Source organism: Oncorhynchus nerka, linkage group LG3 (genome assembly GCF_034236695.1).
Source record: "Oncorhynchus nerka isolate Pitt River linkage group LG3, Oner_Uvic_2.0, whole genome shotgun sequence".
In the NCBI taxonomy this organism is placed as follows: Eukaryota; Metazoa; Chordata; class Actinopteri; order Salmoniformes; family Salmonidae; genus Oncorhynchus; species Oncorhynchus nerka.
The window spans coordinates 29,799,611-29,822,744 of record NC_088398.1 but is presented as its reverse complement, the minus strand read 5'-3'; the positions used below and the strand labels follow the sequence as shown (position 1 = coordinate 29,822,744).

Genomic DNA, 23,134 nt, shown 5'->3' with positions numbered 1-23,134 from the left:
TACAAGTGTTGGCAAAATTACTTGTGTCACGCACAAAGTAGATGTCCTAACCGACTTGCCAAAACTATAGTTAGTTAACAAGAAATGTAATGACTCCAACCTAAGTGTATGTAAACTTCCGACTTCAACTGTATGTAGACAAAGATCGTGATAACAGACAGTTGTCCCTATAAGACCAGTTGACCATAGAAAAGGTGCTCTGAGAGGCTGTGAGATCTCTATACAGTACATACATGCTCGAGCTCCCCGACTGAGTTCCCTGTGAATCTAGACGGAGTTTAACCTTGACTCAGGGGTAGACGTACCATAGTAAATGTCCGGGACATCTGGGTCACATCCTGACTGATGGCAGCCCATTCTTGCATAATCAATGCTTGGAGTTTTGTCAGAATTTGGGGGGTTTTGTTTGTCCACCCGCCTATTGAGGATTGACCACAAGTTCTCAATGGGATTAAGGTCTGGGGAGTTTCCTGGCCATGGACCCAAAATATCAATGTTTTGTTCCCCGAGCCACTTAGTTATGGCAAGGTGTTCCATGATGCTGGAAAAGACATTGTTCGATACCAAACTGTTCCTGGATGGATGGAAGAAGTTGCTCTTGGAGGATGTGTTGGTACCATTCTTTATTCATGGCTGTGTTCTTAGACTAATTGTGAGTGAGCCCACTCCCTTGGCTGAGAAGCAACCAAACACATTAATGGTCTCAGGATGCTTTACTGTTGGCATGACACAGGACTGATGGTAGCGCTCACCTTGTCTTCTCCAGACAAGCTTTTTTCCGGGTGCCCCAAACAATCGGAAAGGGGATTCATCAGAGAAAATCACTTTACCCCAGTCCTCAGCAGTCCAATCCCTGTACCTTTTGCAGAATATCAGTCTGTCCCTGATGTTTTTCCTGGAGAGAAGTGGCTTTTTTGCTGCCTTCTTGACACCAGGCCATCCTCCAAAAGTCTTCGCCTCACTGTGCATGCAGATGCACTTACACCTGCCTGCTGACATTCCTGAGCAAATTCTGTACTGGTGCCCCGATCCCGCAGGTGCCCCGATCCAGCAGCTGAATCAACTTTAGGAGACAGTCCTAGCACTTGCTGGACTTCCTTGGGCGCCCTGAAGCCTTCTTCACAACATTTGATCCGGTCTCCTTGAAGTTCTTGATGATCCGATAAATGGTTGATTTAGGTGCAATCTTACTGGCAACAATATACTTGCCTGTAAAGACGTTTTTGTGCAAAGCAATGATGACGGCACGTGTTTCCTTGCAGGTGACCATGATTGACAGAGGAAGAACAATGATTCCAAGCACCACCCTCCTTTTGAATCTTCCAGTCTGTTATTCAAACTCAATCAGCATGAGGACAAGGCTGGAGTGATCTCCAGCTTTGTCCTCGTCAACACTCACACCTGTGTTAACGAGAGAATCACTGACATGATGTCAGCCGGTCCTTTTCTGGCAGGGCTGAAATGCAGTGGAATTTTTTTGGGGGATTCAGTTCATTTGATTGGCAAAGAGGGACATTGCAATTAAGTATATGCAAATTGCCATCATACAAACTGAGGCAGCAGACTTTGTGAAAATTCATATTTGTGTCATTCTCAAAACTTTTGGCCACGACTGCATGGTAAGTATCAATCATTTTGTATGATACGTTCAGATTTCTAATTCATATGATAGCTTACGATTTGCAATTTGTACAATATGTTACAAATGTACAAAACGTATGATAAGTTACGAATTCCAATCTGTTGTGGCTAACGGTAGCTAGGTGGTTAATGTTAGCTAGGCTAGGGGTTAGGGTTTAAGGTTAAATGGTTAAGGTTGGGGGAAGGGTTAGCTAACATGCTAAGTAGTTGCAAAGTAGCTAAAAAGTAATAAGTACTTAATATTTGCTAATTAGCTAAAATGACCAACCACCCTACTTTTGTTAATGCCTTAAGTAACCTTCTGTCCTGTGTAACCATACCGGAAGTTGGGAAGAGATTTTCAATCGACAGATTCTATGGCACATGGTTAATGAACTGATAAACAAAATGATGACGTATTCAAAACTTGTCAATTTGAATTATTATAAAGTATTCTTGCAACCAATAGAATGTTCTATATATGGAGGATGCTACCATCCCAGCTCTGCAGATTTAGCTGTGAAGAGACAGAATCATTAGATCATTTGGTTTGGTACTGTCCATCTGTAGCTTGTTTTTCTTTGCAGATTCAGAAACTGCAGAATTGCTCAATTTACCTGGAGCTAACGCTGCAAATAGCACTGCTGGGTGACTTGTTTCAGGAAACTAGGCCTATGTCGCGTGTCACTACTTCACAGGAGAGGCATTTGAATGTAAGCTTATTTTTTTAATCAAAATGCTTTTTTTGTCAGAAATGCCTTCTCCACCCCCCTCCATGGGCTAGGTTTTAATTTTTTTAGTTAACCAGGTACGTTGACAGAGAACACATTCTCATTTACAGCAACGACCTCAGGAATAGTTACAGGGGAGAGGAGGGGGGATGAATGAGCCAATTGTAAACTGGGGATGATTAGGTGACCGTGATAGTATGAGGGCCAGATTGGGAATTTAGCCAGGACACCAGGGTTAACACCCCTACTCCTACGATAAGTGTCATGGGATCTTTTGTGACCACAGAGAGTCAGGACACCCGTTTAACGTACCATCCAAAAGTCAGCACCCTACACAGGGCAATGTCCCCAATCACTGCCCTGGGGTATTGGGATATTTGTTTTTATACCAGAGGAAATGGTGCCTTCTATTGCCCCTCCAAAGACACTTCCAGCAGCATCTGGTCTCCCATCCAGGGACCAACCCTGCTTAGCTTCAGAAGCAAGCCAGCAGGGTTGGGTCTAGGACTGGCTGAGGACCAGGTTTGTCTGAGAGTCAGCGATAGTCCACTGGGCCTCTCCAGTGTGTCGAGTCTACAGAGCCTGCTGCTAACTGATCCAATGTCACATGTCTACCAGTCCCAAGTTCCCCACCCCCAGGCTCTGGCAGCTCACGTCTTGGCCCACTGCATTGTGGGTCTGCGGGGAGATATAAGATTGCTCCTTCAGCCCAGTGTCAGAGGTAGGGGAGCTTGGAGCATAGAAGCATGCTAGACATATTTTCCACATACTTGCTAGTTCTGGGGAAATGGTGGAAAAGGGGGTTGTATAACTCCACGTGTGTGTGCTTAGGTTTCCGAACGCATTTTCAAATGTGCCCAAGGTAAGCATTTCAAATAAAACTGCTTTGGATTTAGCATTCGCTACTAATCAAAAGCATCCCTGGTTATGATCCGTTTATTTGGGGTTTTAGACTTGAGACCCACAAGGAAAAGTTCACTGAGGACGTGAGTGGGGTAGAGTGAGTGAGTGTGAGTCCATACAGTTTATATAGTCCAAACAGGCCCTGGTTAAAAAAATAGATTTTTATTTTTAATTTTTAAATAGTGCACTATATAGGGAATAGGGTTCCATTTGGAACGCACTCGGTGCGTCAGTGTGTGACTGACTGACGAGAGAGTGAGAGGAGAGTGAGAGGGTAAAGAGCGTTTCTAATTGAGAGGTACTAATCAAGCCAATAGAACGTCACCATCCTTCTTCCTCTCCCACAGTGGTTGACTGCAGAACAATACTGGCGGTGGTCTTTCTTGGACCATGTTAGTTCTACTGTCTAAGACTCAAACCCAACACCTGACATCTTCACAACACAGCGCAGTGTAGATGTGTCGGAGCCAAACGTGATCAGCTCCTCGACGTTGTCTAAATGTGTGTTATATTAGTTTGATCTCCAGTATGACTCTAACGAGGGAGTTCAGTGGTGACAGAGAGATGTGGACCTAATTGTTTGAGGAGAAACAGACACGGATAACTGAGCAGACCGAAGAGTCAAGTCCTGCTTTATGCAATGCCAAGTCCATTCAAGGTGAACTGTACACAGTAACTGCTTAAACTGGCCTGAGCTGCCCAAGGACTCGCAGAACCCAACTCGACACAGACCCGTCCCACCCTCTGATTTTGCTTGAAAGTTTGCTGCAATAGGCCAACATACACAGATGTTTGAAGATTCAAAAGGATTTATGTTTCATAAGAATGCATCTAAATTATTTGACAATTGATGGTCAAATCTTAAAACAATGTTTAGGCTGGCCACGAGCAGCAACTGTGTGTGTGTGTGTGACAGTATATCCAGGCCTATTCAGTGTGTGCGTGTGTGTTTCTCTCTCACCTGGGTCTCCTGAAGGCAAGGCCATACATCTGGCAGGCCAGGCCCACGGTGGGGGTGTAAACGATAGGCATGAACCTCTCTGTGTCGGACGTCAGCACACGGTAGAACAGCTTCTCATTCCTGTCCTGGAGCCCCATCAGAAACACATATCTGGGAATGGCAGAGGGGGAGGAGGGGGTGAGGAAAAAGGTGGCAATCTTTAACACTGATTCCTAAACTGTGCATGTAAAAATGGGCTTCAGAGTGGCTTTATGAAATACAAAATCTCAGAGAGCGCGAAAGAGAGAGAGAAGAAGTGTGTGTGAAGAGGAGAGCGCGAGACGTCTGGGGTGACAAACAGATTGCACCGTGTGAGAGCAATACCTCACTCTGTCGGGCCCCACTTTCCCTTTCCCTCTGGACTAAAAAGGCCCAATTGGAAAGAAATGGCCCATAGAAAGTGGGGGAGAGGGCGAGAGAGAGATAATGCCATGCTGACTCCTTCCTTGCCTTGATGAATACAAGCCCTGCTCACCATGCGATGATAGTGCCATGTAGTACAATAACTGCTGGATAAAGTTGCTGTTGCTTATGTTACAAACGCTTAGTAAAATACAGAGCGCACAGAGACACCCATCAGATATCCTTCACAAGCTCCTTGTTACGAGCAAACATCGACGGGGGGACTGAAGGTTTTACATATGACCCAAATTAACTGCTTGACCACGCCACGGGTCCTCCACTCATGATAAGAAAGCTTTCCACAAAAGCTGGAGTATAACGTCGCTCTTGTTGGGATGATAGGAAGTATGCATGGCCTTCTCCGGTCATTGGATACAGGGTGTTAACAATCTCTTTTAAAAAAGGTTGATGGTGTTCCAGCCGGGTAAAATCACTAGATTCAGACGCGGGATGAATTCCTATTGGGCGGATGGTCAGGGGGAACATATTTACTAATCATTTGTAGACTGCAAATTGACCGCTAGAAGCCCGAACAGATATAATGTTTGACTAAAACCGTAGTTTCTAACCTTGCTTAAATTTGCATACGGTCACTTGCCTGCCTGTCTATTATACGTGGGAACACTGGGGAACAAAATTAACATCCCTTTGAGCTGATTCCCTGGTGTTTTCACAGTATTTTATGTCCATCAAACAAACAAACAAACAAACATACATATATTTTTTTTGCTCAGCAGACTTGGGTGGCCAAATAAAACCACCCGCAGGCCAAATTTGGGAATCGTGCCATACCAACACAATTCAGTCACGAAATAGGGACACAGAACGAGACCAACTTATTGGTGCCCAACGTTGTGTGTATGGTGATGTGACTTTGAGGCCACGTCAACGCACAGTGTCAAGCTAGGGTTGTACCACTCACATGACACTAGGAAACGGGGTGGCACAAAATGTATATTGTCAGTAAAATTGGGTATTTCAGTCTAGGTGGTCTAGACCCATACAATCATTTTGATTTCACTTATCTAGTTGTGGCAGGACAGTAGATCTCAATAACCATGTTGAGTCTAGTTATCTTTTCCATGAGCGACTACAGCTTGAGCCTGTTGTGGCTCTCTCTCGGCCTGAAAGGATATCAGTCACACACACACACAGTTTTCTTTCTTCAGATAAAGTGTGTTAACAAGCGTGTGAAATTCTGCTTAAACTTGGCATGGGAAAATAACTTTTCCCTCTTCCAACCCCTTCTCTCTCCATCCAAATTCATGATTCTTTGCAGACACTTGCCGGATGGTTTTTATGATGTTCCTTTAAACTGCTAGATAGCGTATCACATGCATCAGGTTAAAAATCACAAATGGGCATTTTAAGAGTTGACCCCATATGACTTTTTCGTATTCGTGAGTCCTTCTCTTTATCTCTGCAACTGGGTCTTCGTGCATAGAAGAGGATTTCTCCAATAAAGCCAGCCTGGGCCGCCATCTCTGTTGTTATAGACATGATTGGGCTTCAAGCCAGTGATGTCCAGAGTCCAGCCTGCTTTATCAATGTCCAGACACCAGAATGAAGCCCTGCTTTGGGGAGTAGTAAAAACAGTAAATAGCTGCTGCTTGGAATAGAATGGCATGTAATCGTTTAGTGAGAGTTTTGAGCAACGGTCATGCAAAAATACAAGTGACACGGTCGGGTCCAGCAAATACCACAGAAGGCTTGAGAAGAAAAGTAAGGCCCGGACTGCAATGGAAATACTATGGCCAGAGGCATGAGGACAGGCAGGGCGAATACCAGCTCTAATAAACTGGTCCGATGCCCTGAGTGGACTGGAAGGCAACGCCGGACTATGAAACAAATTGTTGGTGACATTGAAAGGGCATGGGAAAAGGAATAAAAACACGGCTAATTGCTGTTTTGGAGGATTGGTGTGGTACAGTATAGCAACCGTGCCTCAGTCATCATACCACCACGCTGGAAAATCAAGTGGGCTAAAAGCAGTGGTGGAAAAAGTACCCAACTGTCATTCTTGAGTAAAAGTAAAGATACCTTCATAGAACATGACTCAAGTAAAAGTGAATGTCACCCAGTAAAATACTACTTGAGTCTAAAAGTATTTGGTTTAAAATATACTTAAGTAACAAAAGTAAAATAATAGATTATTTCAAATTCCTTATATTAAGCAACCAGATGGCACCATGTTCTAGTTTTTTATTTATTTATGGAAAGCCATGGGCATATACTCCAACATTCAGACATCATTTACAAACAAAGCATGTGTGTTTAGTGACTCCACCAGATCAGAGGCAGTAGGGATGACCAGGAATGTTCGGTTGATAAGTGCGGGAATTGGACTATTTTCCTGTCCTGCTAAGCATTCAAAATGTAATGAGTACTTTTGGGTGTCAAGGAAAATGCATGGAGTAAAAAGTGCAATATTTTCTTAAGGAACTTAAGTAGTATTTTAAAGTATTTTAAAATAACTACTATACACCACTGGCTAAAATCTTCCTGACCACAAATTGACCACAAATCCTGTCCCTCTCTGTCCCATTAACCAACCCAACCAGTCCTCACACTAACTACACATCCACAGGCCACAAATGAAGACTGCAGATACCATGGTTAGAGACCTGCTGTCCTGCCACTATGGAAATGTATCCAACATTGGGATTACATTTACTTGAAGCCTTGTAGTGTCTGACAGAGAGATGTGCTGCTCGTCAGCAAACAAGTTTTCAAGATACACTACATGCTCAAAAGTATGTGGACACGCCTTCAAATGAGTGGACTAGGTGATTTCAGCCACACCCGTTGCTGACAGGTGTATAAAATTGAACACACAACCATGCAATTTCCATAGACAAACATTGGCAGTAGAATGGCCCGTACTGAAGAGCTCAGTGACTTTCAACGTGGCACCATCATAGGATGCCACCTTTCCAACAAATCAGTTTGTCAAATTTCTGCCCTGCTAGAGCTGTCCCGGTCAACTGTAAGTGCTGTTATTGAAAAGTGGAAACGTCTAGGAGCAACAACGGCTCAGCTGCGAAGTGGTAGGCCACACAAGCTCACGGAACACAACCGCCGAGTGCTGAAGCGGGCAGCTTGGTGAAGCGCGCAGCTGGAATGGTGTAAAGCTCGCCGCCATTGGACTCTGGAGCAGTGAAAATTAGTTCTCTGGTGTGGTGAATCGCGCTTCACCATCTGGCAGTCCGGCGGACAAATCTGGGTTTGGCGGATGCCAGGAGAACGCTACCTGCCTGAATACATAATGCCAATTGTAAAGTTTGGTAAAGGAGGAATAGGAATGGTCTGGGGATGTTTTTCATGGTTCGGCTAGGCCCCTTAGTTCCAGTGAAGGGAAATCTTAATGCTACAGCATACAATGATGTTCTAGTTGATTCTGTGCTTCCAACTTTGTGTCAACAGTTTGGGGAAGGCTCGTTCCAGTTTCAGTATGACAATGCGCCCGAGGACGAAGCAAGGTCTATAAAGAAAAATGGTTTGTTTTCACCCAGTGTTGAAGAACTTGACTGGCCTGCACAGAGCCCTTACCTAAACCCCATCGAACAACTTTAGGATGAGTTGGAATGCTGACCGATAGCCAGGCCTAGTAGCCCAACAACAGTGCACAACCTCACTAACGCTCTTGTGGCTGAATGGAAGCAAGTCCCCACAGAAATGTTCCAACATCTAGTAGAATGCCTTCCCAGAAGAGTGGAGGCTGTTATAGCAGCAAAGGGGGGGACCAACTCCACATTAATGCCCCTGATGTTCGATGAGCAGGTGTCCACATACATTTGGCATGGTATTGTATGTAACTTTCAAAAAAAAGAAATCATCCCTGTATGATGCATTGTGCATCATATGAAGCTGAGTTTTGTGTCATAGGATGAAAAATGTGTCATACAGGGATGATGATTTCTGTATTTTAAAAGTAACATATCTTGAAAACTTGATTGCTGACAAGTAAAACATTTTGGAACTATATCAACAATGGACTGATGTCCAAATACCAAAATACAGTTTTTTGGGTGAAATTTTCCTTTAAAACAGAGGGATCAACACAGAGAATATGGTACACCCGCCCCCATGATTCAAAACCTTAAATTCACTCTGCATGACTAACTTCAGGAATGTGGTATCTGTGACCGAACTGCCAATGATCAAAGAAATCAGCCTGGGACATAAGTAATGCAGTGTTACATAATACTAAACCTTTGTGACCCTAATCAGCTGCAGTAGGGACTGGAGATTAAATCAGCATTTATTTTATGTCTTAAAGAAGATTGTAAAATGCTGTGAAGAAGGAGAGGAGAACAAGGATGAATGAAGCCATAGAAATTGAGAAAAAATTAGAAAAAAGTAGTAGTGGTTTGTTCAGTAACCAGTAGGGTGCTAGGGTGGATTGAATAAAGAGCTCAGAGGACTAGTCCATAATCCTTCCCTTAAATCTCAGTCTCTTTGAAGGATTCCAGGTGTGTGATCTTTCTCTTTCGCTCTCTCTGCAGCTGGGCTCTCCCAGCACACACACAGGATCTCAGTCTCACCTGTCCAGGTCGTCCCTCTTCATCTCGTAGTTCTTGAGGACCCGGAGGAGCTGCACGTCCTGGCTGAGGAAGCAGGGAGGCAGCAGGCCGTGGATCCCCAGCTGGAGTCGTTCCTCCAGGGAGAAGGCCATGCCCTAAAACACACAGAACCATATTAGGGACATCTGTTAGACCACCACCATAACACCAGAGCACAGTAGAGACATCTGTTAGACCATTAAACTACTAGAACGCCACAGATCACTGTTTAAGGCCACCGTGGGCTAGCTTCTGTAGGACTACTGGATGAGAAAGACTGAGTCTGACCTTAATGTATACGATAAAGCCCTCTGGTCCCAACTACTCAACATTATCGTGCGGCTGTATGTCTTGACTACAAACTGTGTACTTGAGTGTATGCATTTTGTCTTTGATTGTACTTTAATTGATAAACTTCACATTGCAAATTAACTTTGTGTAAAAAAGATAGTCATTCTAAGTGTACAAGTCTGGGGTCTGTGGAATGATATGTACATAGGCCTACATTCTAAACAGTTCAAAGTCCAGTTCAAGTCCAAAGACCGCAGTAACTGGAGAACGAATGGTTTAAACCACAGATCAGATCTCATTACCTACTTAAAATGTCTCTTCTAAACCATTTACATTACATTACATTTAAGTCCAGTTTACAAATTGGTGTCACCTTAAGACATCCAGTGGAACAGCCACTTTACAATAGTGCATCTAAATCTTTTAAGTAACTGGTATTCCTGAAAGAGGTGGGGTTTCAGGTGTCTCCGGAAGGTGGTGATTGACTCCGCTGTCCTTACCATTGGGGGCCAGAGCAGCAACAGTTTTGACTGGGCTGCTTCGGGAACTGTACTTCCTCAGTGGTAGGGAGGCCAGGCCAGAGGTGGATGAACGCAGTGCCCTTGTTTGGGTGTAAGAGCCTGGAGGTACTGAGGTGCCGTTCCCCTCACAGCTCCGTAACCCTGCTATCCTCTTTCTATTCAACATGACTGGCTGAGACTGCCCGAGTAAAACTTCCTTTGTACTTTTAGCCAAAGTTTGTATAAGCAGGGACATTTCCATTCATCCCTCTACAGAATCCCTGGAGTGATGATACTCTGGCTACTGCATCATCGGCCCTATTCCAGTGTTTGCTCTGGATGGGGGGGGGGTCCCCTCAAGTATTAACCCTATTGGCTGATCTGATGTTCTGATGGGGCAACCGTCTGCTCACATTCTGCTGTGATGTCCGTCCCCGCGAAGATACACACTGCAGTCATGAGACCAGTCTCCGTCAGACGACCACAACCTTGGACCTTTACCACAACCCTGACCTCCAGACAGGCATATCGATAAACACACACGTTTAGCTTCTGGGTCGTGACCTTGAACACTACTGGATCTGGGAATCGGCTGTTGCCACCGTTGCCCCTCTCTCACGGAGTCTGGTGGAGGGAGAAATAAGAGGGTAGGCTCATTGTTATGACTGAAATAGAATAAATGGAAAGGTATCAGATCAACATCAAGGTTTCCAATTAATTCCATTCCAGTCATTACAATGAGCCCAACCTCTGATTAAAGTGACACCAGTCTCCACTAGTCCATAGAGGTGCTGCCACCGCCCCATAGAGGGATCAGAGTGTGTGTAGCTGTGAGAGACAGTGTGTTGAAGACTCTCTGGCTGTATTTTTACATCTATGTCGCTGCTGGGATGGAATTGAAGTTGTGGTGCAACTTCTGTGTTTTGGAACGCACACCACGCGGGCTTGGCTGAAATGTACAGCTTTTTTAAGGAATTGGCACTTTTAAATCTGGTTGAGGGGTTTGATTACATGGACGCAGAGCAAGAGTGAAGTAGAAAAGCATACAGTGCAATAAAATGTAGTGTTCTTGACGTCGTACTAACCATCAGAACTGACCACAGGCACATTTTCAAACCTTGGCAGATTTTCTTTAAAAAAATATATAACATTATTGGGTTCGGTCTCAACTGAACTTGGGACTAATGACTCTGGGACACACAGGTTACAGTGCATTCGTACGCAGTGCACATCATCAGACAGCAACACACACACACCTCTTGGCAGAACACCTGAGGAACAGGCTAGAGGTTGACAGCTTGGATGTCATCTATTGTACCTGTGACTTTCAGTGGACCCATGGTCTGATGTCAATGTCAATGTACTCCATTTCTGTCAGCAGGCCAACAGCGTGTCTATTCACAGCCCAAAGCCTACACTAGTCATGGACTTGTGGTTTTCCATACTGCCACATAACAGCACATTATAGTACATCAACCACTTCTGGTCAGACGTAACCAGTGTAGTCCTTCCTATACGGCATTGACACTCGTCCCTTGTGTTGGAGCTAAAACACACCGCCCTGAATGCCATTTCAATGATGATTAGGTGCAATTATCTTTTGTTCTGATGTTAAAGAACATTGTTTGTTATTTCAATAAAGTTCTGTTCCCTCTTTGTGCCTGTCCTTTCTCCAGGCTTGACTGAGTATGTACTCAGCAGACACTCAATACTGCCAGCTCGGGAATTGCTACCTTCCCCATAATAAAAAGATACATTCTATTTTGCGAAGAGCCAGTGGTTGACATCATAAAGGGTGTCTCAGAGGCTTCGGACTGTACTGGGTCATTATACAGCTCTGTTTAGCTGACTCATACAACTGACCATAAGACATATTGGAGACTAGAAGCTCTGGAAACGAAGCAAGGTTGTTTTTTTTTTAATACATAAATGGATCTACGTATAATGTGGTGACATTATTATATGAGATCAAGCCTCAGATGTGCGAGTGCATACGCCACATGTGTCAAACCAGAGAGGGAGAGGCGAAGCGAGAGGGATAACTGGGCCCAAAATTGGTCTTCTCCAGCAGGTGGCATTTGTTTTGTATGTTTATATGGAGGTCAATGAGAGTGTGGAATTTGATTAACAAAAATGTAATGGCTTGTTTGCTACGTGTGGCTTATTCCATCAAATAGACGTTTCCTAATGCTTAGGTTGTTACGAGTGTAATGATATAAGTAGGACACGTTACCCCCCGGAAACTTTGAGGGAAAAACACACTTTATAATCGGAGTTGGGCCTGTTGTTCACGCGCATATCTGCCCTCTCATTAGCTAGAATGCGCTCACCTGATCTTGCCTCCTCCCGACTGCACTTTCATTTTTGAAGACATTTCGTTTAATTGTTATATCACTAATTAGTAAAGAACACCCCTCACCTGGTTGTCTAGGTCTGAATTGAAAGGAAAAAACAAACACCAGCTGACACTAGGCCCTCCATGGCATACGAACACAAGCTCACGCAAACAGCCACACACGCCCAAACGCACAAACTTGTTCTCTTGAATAATTGTGTGAATTCGGACAAGCATTAAAACAAACAGTGGCCCACACAGTAGCAGCTCTGACACAGTTAGGGGCTTGTCTGTTTCAGAGCTAAATGTCAGGGCATGTCTGAGAGAGTCAGATGACCCATGGACTCAGTCTCATTAAGAATAATTACTCGACACAGCTCTGTGGTCGCTCAAAGGTTCCCAGTGTCATAGGTGAAATGGAGAGCCTCCATGGAACCTAGCCCAAATGAGCAATTAATGGATCAGGGAGCCTGGGCCGACAGGACGAGCCACTGGGTATGGAACCACCTTCCGATTGGGGACATGGATGGCTGGGTTAGTGACGTGGGAGGGGGAGGAGAGAAGGAGCAGGAGGAGAGGGTAGGGATAAGATGCTGCTTTCCTGCTTTTCCACTGTATGCTTGGATGGCAAGAAATATTAGATCGACATGGTCTGCAGCTCCTGGCAGGTTCACTTTGGGAACCGGCAAGTGGATTTGGCGTGTGACTGACTAGCCATGTATCGGCCTGCGTCAACCCTGAACTTAGCCCGTAAATAGAACTGGCTATCCTCTCAATCAACCACCACAGACCCTCAGTCAGTCACTACAGCCTGGTGAGGCCCTCAGATAGCTACTGACGAAAGCCATTCTCCAAAATAAACCAGATAACAGCTGGAGAGTGATGAGATAAGATGGCGTGATGGGAAGAGGTGGTGAAGGAGGATTGTGTTCCTAATATGGGTGCCATATTTTAAACTGTTCAACTCACAAACATTTCCACTTGTTGATGAGGTGGTGCAGGTATTAGTTTGTTGAGAAACAATGGAACAATGTGTTGTCAAACACTTTTTGCTGTTTCAGTCAGTACAGTGACTGGGGTTGAGTTCTGGTAAGGCCAGGCTCTTGAAAGGTAAATATACAATTGGAACAGAAAATGGATTAATAATAATAATAATAATAATGTTTTCACTTTCCATGAATCATCAATGGAATAGATTCCTCCGTTCATCGTTGTTGAATGTTTGCACTCACTCAAACACGAGCATAGATGCATTCTTGACCAAACAGACACACGTACACTACATGACCAAAAGTATGTGGACACCTGCTCGTCAAACATCTCATTCGAAAAATCATGGGAATTAATATGGAGTTGGTCCCCCTCTACTGCTATAAAAGCCTCCACTCTTCTGGAAAGGCTTTCCACTAGATGTTGGAACATTGCTGCGGGGACATGCTTCCATTCAGCCACAAGAGCATTTGTGAGGTCGGGCACTGTTGTTGGGCTACTAGGCCTGGCTCGCAGTAGGCATTCCAATTCATCTCAAAGGTGTTCAAAGGGGTTGAGGTCAGTGCAGGCCAGTCAAGTTCTTCCACACCGATCTCAACAAACCATTTCTGTATGGACCTCGCTTTGTGCACGGGGGCAATGTCATTCTGAAACAGGAAAGGGCCTTCCCCAAACTGTTGCCACAAAGTTGGAAGCACAGAATTGTTTAGAATGTCATTGTCTGCTGTTGCTTTAAGATTTCCTTTCACTGGAACTAAGGGGCCTAGACCGAACCATGAAAAACAGCCCCAGACCATTGTTACTCATCCACCAAACTTTACAATGGGCACTATGCATTCGGGCAGGTAGAATTCTCCTGGCTTCCACAAAACCCAGATTCCTCTGTTGGACTGCCAGATGGTGAAGCGTGATTCATCACTCCAGTCCAATGGTGGCGAGCTTTACACCACTCCAACCAACACTTGGCATTGCGCAAGGTGATCTTAGGTTTGTGTGCGGCTGCTCAGCCATTGAAACCCATTTCATGAAGCTCGTGACGAACAGTTATTGTACTGAAGTTGCTTCCAGAGGCAGTTTGGAAGTCAGTGGTGAATGTTGCCACCCGAGGACAGACAATTTTTATGCGCTTACGTGCTTCAGCACTCGGAGCTCAGGTTCTGTGGGCTTGTGTGGCCTAACACTTTGTGGCTGAGCCGTTTTTGCTCCTAGATGTTTCCACTTCACAATAACAGCACTTACAGTTAACCGGGGTAGTACTAACAGGGCAGAAATTTGACAAACTGACTTGTTGGAAAGGTGGCATCCTATGATGGTGCCACGTTAAAAGTCACTGAGCTCTTCAGTAAAGCCATTCTACTGCCAATGTTTGTCTATGGAGATTGCATGGCTGTGTGCTTGAATTTATACACCTGTCAACAACGGGTGTGGCTGAAATAGCCAAATCCACTAATTTGAAGAAGGGTCCACATACTTTTGTATATATAGTTTACACACTCAAGTGGACACGCGTACACACAGCTTTTGTATTTTTGTTTGCTTGCCCTATAGTTTTAAAGTTTGATTGTTGCAAAGCTTTTCTCTTTCGCTTAGGGAGTCGAGGGCTGGGCAGGGTTGGGCTGGGTGGACTAGAACGCTTCCACATGTGCCGTACCACATCTAAAGTGCCCGCGCACTGTGCCAACACATGTCGCCAGCAGATCAATGTTCCAGGAGCTAGTGGTAACCAAGCAGACCTGTAATCTGCACATGGGGCAACGCCACCCTCCAGCTCAGGCCACACTGCCACGGCAAAGCCTACCCCAAGAACACACAGTCCACAAGGAAACGGGTAATTAGTAGACCAGATGGTGAAAGCATGGAAGATAAAAGTATGTTCTTTTCAAACTGATAAAAATCCTTCCGTGTGTTCCAGAAAGTTCAAAGGCAGAGTTGTTTAGGATATTCATTCTGGAGGGAGCGTTTCATAAGTTTGACTGGCCCTTCTCATGCTCCAACCATGTAATCTCACATCTCCCACAAATCCAAATACAGTGAGAGGTTCTGGGGCCTGCCTATTTAAACCTCAAATACACTAAACATTTAAAATGTCCAGCACTGCAGGAAAGTCTCCTGCAACAGGGTGATCAAATTAAGATCCTACATCTGTAACACTGCTCATAATTAGTATTTTCCACTCCTTTCTTTCTTTTCTTACAGTATTGCTGAAATAAGCTACAAAATTTTAAAAAGCACGAACTGAACCTGATGTACAATTTGCCCTCCCGCTGTTGACATTTCCTGAATTGCCCCCCCCCCCCCCCTTTCCTGTGTGTCCCCTGAGCATTCTGTTTCGGTGGATGCGAAGCCCCCTCTTGGACGCGAAGACCCCCATTGAGCGAGTCCTGGGCCAGACACCCCACTCACCCCAGTCTGAGATTAGATACAGAAACAAAAGCCCTTCATGGAAGACAGATGGATAATGTTTGGCAGAAAATAGACTCACTGGCACAAACATGTGATCAGAGAGGTTTGGACTCTGCTGCTCCTCCTAGCGCTATGGAAGGGGGACTGGAGGGCTCTCTTTACATCTCAGAGAGACGGAGAGCGCTGAGCTGAGCTGACCCCCTGCACCTCCACTGATGCTTTACCCGCTGTAGGGTGTATAGGGCACAAGGAAAGTGCACACACTCGAAAGGACGAAGTGTGGATAAAGACTCATTAACTGTGTTTACTGCAACTCCAGTGTACAGCCCTGGACTCATCAGCCCACAAAGGGCTCTTCTTGGCACATTTGGCTCATCGATCAACATGGCCAACTGCTGTATGAAACTGCTGAAGATGCTGACAAGGAACGAAGAGGTGTTGTAGTGTTGAAACCCTGTGTTCAGCTTTAAGCTGATCTGGCTGGTGTTCAGGAGGTGAAACGATATGTTACTTTGCCGATAGAAATGTCCTACATAGAGCTGACATGATTCCCTATTCTACGTGACAGTGAAGCATTTCTGTTCTACATACAATATTTATACCTGAACACTACATAACGTTGCACCCCAATGGAGGTGGCCTTGGAGTTTCTTCTGGGTCTGAAGTAGGCTAAGTCCCAGGGGGGTACTCACTCTAGAACCCTCCAGCTGACCAAACAGGGAACGAAGGCTATTACCGTAAACCCTGGCCAACCATCAGCTAAACCACACTGTTACTAGCACGTGTTCTTCTGACCACACTCAGAACCATGCAACATCTTAACCCAGATTATGTATGTCATTGGGGTCTTCATTGGTGGACAGTGAGAGCAGGGATGGGTTTGCTTTTCTACTGAAATGACAAGGAGTTTCATGTCTGGAAACCTGCCCATATAGACACCATTATTCTGTACTAGAATAAATATGTTTGAGAAATGCAAAGTAAGATCGTTTGGAAGAGCGGAGACGATTCCATAAACGGCTGAAATTGTATAGTCAGCAAATTGTAAGTTAAAGCATGCTATCACAGGAAGTATGAGTAGTTTGTTTGTCTATGACCTGACTGGGTTTACCACAACCGAACAGCTTGGGGAGAGTCTGACTCACATGTTTAAATCACAATATGTTTAAAACGACCTGACACACAGACACAAACTCAAAGAAGAAATCAAGATTGTGCAACGCTACAGAGGAAAAACACACTACATTACTTCCTTATTGTACAGCGGCGTACCACATCATCCTTTTGTTTGATCAATTGTGGCATGTGAGTCTAGACGCTGTGAAAACAGTGGGGCTGGAACAGGGCTGGGGGAGGGGTGTGTGTATGTGTCCAACAGAAGGGGCTGGGCTCCCAGTTATCACAGGAAGGGGATGAGGAGACAGAGACAGAGTCCAGAGAACCCAAAGTCCAGAGAGAGTCTCTGTTATTCTGTGTCTCAAAGACAAACTGGCACCAGAAGCAACCAGGCAGGCCATTGCAGCCAGGCAGGCCATTGCTGGCTGACTGCATGAGACAATACGAGCCAAGACTCAGGACTCAGGACCATTTATGGTCCACTCGCCTCCCCGGCTTGACCCGGCCTGACTAGCTCAGCCAGTTCGCCTGTTATATAAACCCTCACCACCTCCCTTTCTCACTGTCTCTCATGCTGCCACGTAGCCAAACCAGCAAGAGAAAAAGCGAGAGAGAGAAAGAGAGGGAGCAAAGGGGAGAGGGAGGGGGAGAGAGAGATGGAGAGAAAGACTCCCTGGCACTTTGAGGCTTACTGGGTGATCTGAAAGGACTCAATGAGTCAGTAGCAGATCTATAATACAGGCCGCTCTCCCTTGTGAATATAATTTTCCCTCTCCTTCTCACACTCACATATGCATACGTTTGCATTCACACACAGACACACATGCCACACTTGCACTCACATGTACAAACACGCATGCACACACCATCCGATCCAGCCCCAGTTCTTCTCTCAACACCTGCCTCTCCAATGGGGTGTTAATGAGTCTGACTTGTTAATTTAGTCAGAGTGTAACGATTCCGTAACTACAGACGCTGGGAGACAGGAAGCAAGTGCATTGTGAGAATTTAATAATAAATAGACATGCGCCTCTCGAGCCAGCTGAGGCATCTCCGGTTGCTTCGGCAGTGGCACCCGGCCCCGACGCCACCAACAAAACACAAAAAAACTCCCTGATGCTTCCAATTGTGTGTCTGCATTCTGTAATGTTTCCGTAACTACAGACGCTGGGAGACGGGATGAGGTACAGGGTGAGGATTTAATAATAAATAGACCTGAAATTAACAAGAACAGCATCTGGACAATAGAAACAAAACATCAATGCAGGCAAGGGAATGAAATTGAGGAAGTTAAAGATATAGGGGAGGCAAACAATGACATGGAGTCCTGGTGAGTCCAATGAAGCACTGGTGCATGTAACGATGGTGACAGGTGTGCGTAATGATGAGCAACTTGGCGACCTCGCACGCCAGAAAGGGGGAGTGGGAGCAGACGTGACACAGAGACCCCAGGGAGGGAGCAGGGGACAGTGTTAGCTAGTTGGTGCACTGGCCTAGCACCCTGACCCGTCTCGAAGATTTCTCACAAAAACAAGCTGGTCTCTGTGAAATGTCAACACAGCACTGAACATATACCAAGCTTTTTATTTTCAAAGCCTTTTACATATAATTCAGCTCGTGTCATTCTAATTTAGCTTTTTTGCGACCTGCGGAAACAACTTTGAAGACGACAACCACAAAATGTCAAATCCTAAAAAGTTGTTACGAGAGGGTGGCGCTGGTGAGCAGCAACATGTGAAGACGTGTTTTCTCAGTGTTCCGATCCAGGGCGAACAATTTCTATTAATACTTGACCAACACCTCCCCCACAGTGTTATTTTGTAACATTTCATTTGGAATTGAACCCAATTTACCAATCTGGCTTTGTTTCCCCGGTAATTTTGGACCTTCCACTCAAAAAATGTCGAGACAACAAGGGCCGGGGGCCACAAAAGAGCAGGCCTCTTGCTGAAGCCTCGGGCTCACCTGACACAGACTCTGATCTTCCCCGACCTAGCCGTGGTAATGGTGGCTATCATTAACTCTGAACAGACTGTGCTGGCTAAGGTGAACTCATTATCCACTGACTTATCCGCACAAATAGCTATTCTCGCCATCGAGGTCAACATAAAGATTGACTCCGTTAATGAAGACTTAGCGAGACATGACACCCATCTGAATAGCCTGGAAAATGGCGCAAATATTTACTCCGACAAAGTGGTGAAACTGGAAGAGCAAGTCACCTGGCTACCATCATGTCGTCAAACTCACTTCCAAGGTTGAGGACCTTGAACAGACAGCCCCCTATTTTCGGCGTGAGAGGGGGACTCGAGACAGTAGGCGGAATGTGGCCTACCCTGTCCATAGCTAAACTGCTACAGGAAATTCTAGGCCTTCGATTATGCCCCCACACTTGAACGCACGCACAGAAGCATACAGTCTGCGCCAAAGAATGGGGAGCCGCCCAGACCCATAGTAGTTCAATTCCACTACCTTCAGGTGAAGGAGGATGTCTTCAGTAAGGCAGTGCGAGCGTCTCCCATCGCACACGATGTCCAGAATATTCGCATTTACACGGACTACACGGCGGCAGTCATGAAGAAGTCAGACTTCAATGAGGTGAGGGGGCTCCTACACCGCTGTCTGGACACCAAGTTCGGCATTCTTTACCCAGCTGTACTGAAGATCACTACTCTCTCCGGGCAAGCAGAAGACATTCTTAGACCCAACCAAGGCCAAAGAATATATTGTTGTGCAAATACATCCACAGGAGAACAAGCGACATAATACTAACTAGCCATTGTCGGCTCATAGTTCGTTTTTTTGCAACTCTGCCTAGAAGCCCAGGGGTCACATTTACATTTACATTTAAGTCATTTAGCAGACGCTCTTATCCAGAGCGACTTACAAATTGTCACCTCTTCACTGTTGACATTGAGACAGGTGTTTTACGGGTACTATTTAATGAAGCTGCTATTTGAGGACTTGTGAGGTGTCTGTTTCTCAAACTAGACACTAATGTACTTGTCCTCTTGCTCAGTTGTGCACCGGGGCCTCCCACTCCTTTTTCTATTCTGGTTAGAGACAGTTTGCGCTGTTCTGTGATGGGAGTAGTACACAGCGTTGTTCGAGATCTTCAGTTTCTTGTCAATTTCTCGCATGGACTAGCCTTAATTTCTCAGAACAGGAATAGACTGACGAGTTTCAGAAGAAAGTCTTTGTTTCTGGCCATTTTGAGCCTGTAACCAAACCCACAAATGCTGATGCTCCAGATACTCAACTGGCCTAAAGAAGGACAGTTTTATTGCTTCTTTGATCAGCACAACAGTTTTGAGCTGTGCTAACATAACTGCAAAAGGGATTTCTATTGATCAATTAGCCTTTTAAAAGATAAAATTGGATTAGCTAACACAACGTGCCATTGGAACAGAGGAGTGATGGTTGCTGATAATGGACACATACCTCCTTTTTTTATATACTGTTTTACTATCCTTCAAATAGGCATATTGCATAAGATACCTTAAATAACTGAGGTGGTTCCCTCCAGAATCCCTTCCTTGGGTGTGAACTTGATTAAGTTCGCCCTGGATAGATCTCTACAGAGGTTCAGTTTAACATGGTAGCATTTTGCTCTAGTCTAGTAGACGTAGATGCAGCCTTCCAACAGGGGGAAGGCCAGCATAGGGGTCCAAGGTTTTCTCTTGGTATTTTGTTGTTTTTAACTGTTTTTTCTTTTCTTTATATTTTATTAAACTCTCACCTTCAAGCACATTGGCCATATGATCGTATTAACATTCATTTCTGAGTACTATGACTATGTCGAATTCACATACTCTAGGCTCCACATGCTTTATCAGCTGGGACGTGAAAGGAATTAACCAGGTGGTCAAGCGTAGCCGAGTGTACGCTCATCTTAAGTTCTTGACCTTTTTATACGTGAGTTCCAAATATCTTTAACGGTTGCCCCCAGCGTGAGTTGTTTTATGCACGTGATGTCAGAAGGCACTCACTGTTCCAAAATGTGATTATTACCCAACAGGACAGTTAACACGCGCTGCCTGCTAATTATCTATAGGCTGTTTCAACTTGTCAATTTCAAATTATTTTCTAACAACAGTTTGAATTGAGGTGTGTTCCACCTCCTCATTAATTCACATAGAAGTAACCCATTTCAGCGTTGTGGACAATTTATGTTTGAGACTTTACTGAGCCGTATAAACTCCGCTCTTTGAGGAAAGCCCACACACTTCACCAATGTTTGCGCAGATCAAGTACGCAGATATTTGTGAAGTCTTGCACGAATTGAAACATTTTCTGGGTGGTGCTTGCATTGCCTTGTTTTTTTTTCTTACAAATAATAACTTTGGACATACAGTATATGCATTCCTAGCAAAGTAAGTTCCTTATTTTCTGTATTTCGTGTTATCATTTTTACTGTAGGCACGTACAGTATGTATGTACTTATTAATTTATTAATTTATTTAACTAGGCAAGTCAGTAGTTTATGTAGTTTACACAGTTGAAGTCTGAAGTTTACAAACACTTAGGTTGGAGTCATTAAAACACAGTTTTTCAAACACTCTTGCTAACAGACTATAGTTTTGGCAAGTCGGTTAGGACGTCTACTTTGTGCATGACACAAGTAATTTTTCCAACAATTGTTTACAGACAGATTATTTAACTTATAATTCACTGTAACACAATTCCAGTGGGTCAGAAGTTAACATACACTAAGTTGACTGTCTTTAAACAGCTTGGAAAACTCCGGAAAATGATGTCATGGCTTTAAAAACATCTGATAGGCTAATTGACATCATTTGAGGTGTACCTGTGGATGTATTTCAAGGCCTACCTTCAAACTCAGTGCCTCTTTGCTTGACATCATGGGAAAGTCAAAAGAAATCAGCCAAGACGTCAACAAAGAAATTGTAGACCTCCACAAATCTGGTTTATCCTTGGGAGCAATTTCGAAAACGCCTGAAGGTACCACGTTCATCTGTACAAACAATAGTACGCAAGTATCCATGGGACCACGCAGCCGTCATACCGCTCAGGAAGGAGCTGCGTTCTGTCTCCTAGAGATGACCGTACTTTGGTGTGAAAAGTGCAAATCAATCCCAGAACAACAGCAAAGGACCTTGTGAAGATGGAGGAAACAGTTACAAAAGTATCTACATCCACAGTAAAACAAGTCCTACATCGACATTACCTGAAAGGCCGCTCAGCAAGGAAGAAGCCACTGCTCCAATACCGCCATAAAAAAGCCAGACTACGGTTTGCAACTGCACATGGAGACAAAGATCGTACATTTTGGAGAAATATCCTCTGGTCTGATGAAACAAAAATAGAACTGTTCAGCCATAATGACCATTGTTATGTTTGGAGGAAAAAGGGGGAGGCTTGCATGCTGAAGAATACCATCCCAACCGTGAAGCACGGTGGTGGCAGCATCATGTTGTGGGAGTGCTTTGCTGCAGGAGGGACTGGTGCACTTCACAAAATAAATGGAATCATGAGGAAGGATAATTATCTGGATATACTGAAGCAACATCTCAAGACATCAGTCAGGAAGTTGAAGCTTGGTCGCAAACGAGTCTTCCAAATTGACAATGACCCCAAGCATACTTCCAAAGTTGTGGCAAAATGGCTTAAGGACAACAAAGTCAAGGTATTGGAGTGGCCATCACAAAGCCCTGACCTCAACCCCATAGAACATTTGTGGGAAGAACTGAAAAAGCCTGTGCGAACAAGGAGGCCTACAAACCTGACTCCGTTACACCAGCTCTGTCAGAAGGAATGGGCCAAAATTCACCCAACTTATTGTGGGAAGCTTATGGAAGGCTACTCAAAAAGTTTGACCCAAGATAAACAATTTAAAGGCAATGCTACCAAATACTAATTGAGTGTATGTAAACTTCTGACCCACTGGGAATGTGATGAAAGAAATAAAAGCTGAGAGTGGTGATCCTAACTGACCTAAAACAGGGACATTTCACTTGGATTAAATGTCAGGAATTGTGAAAAACTGAGTTTAAATGTATTTGGCTAAGGTTTATGTAAACATCCGACCTCAACTATATGTATTATTATGGATTTATAATAAGCTATAATGGGGCTGCCATTTTGGACCGGGAACACAGAAATAAGTAAGATGAAACAAACACAACCGGAGGCTAAAAAAGACAAGAATCCCTTAGACTGTGGCTCATACCACCCTATATGCCTTTTGTGCTGCGATCATAAAATTCTCACGAAGGTCCTCTCGCGCCATTTAGAGACAGTGATGCCTAATATAATTAACT

At 44.5% G+C, this 23,134-nt stretch overlaps 1 protein-coding gene across 1 annotated transcript in view; it reads right to left on the bottom strand.

The window, feature by feature from the left end:
* Positions 1 to 23,134, bottom strand: part of me1 (malic enzyme 1, NADP(+)-dependent, cytosolic) — a 118,045-nt gene that overhangs the window by 71,615 nt on the left and 23,296 nt on the right. The window contains exons 2-3 of the mRNA XM_029629293.2: positions 9,201 to 9,334; positions 4,216 to 4,365 (exon numbers count right to left, since the gene is read on the bottom strand). Coding sequence (XP_029485153.2) covers positions 4,216 to 4,365; positions 9,201 to 9,334 — 284 coding nt within the window. The remainder of the gene's footprint in view (positions 1 to 4,215; positions 4,366 to 9,200; positions 9,335 to 23,134) is intronic.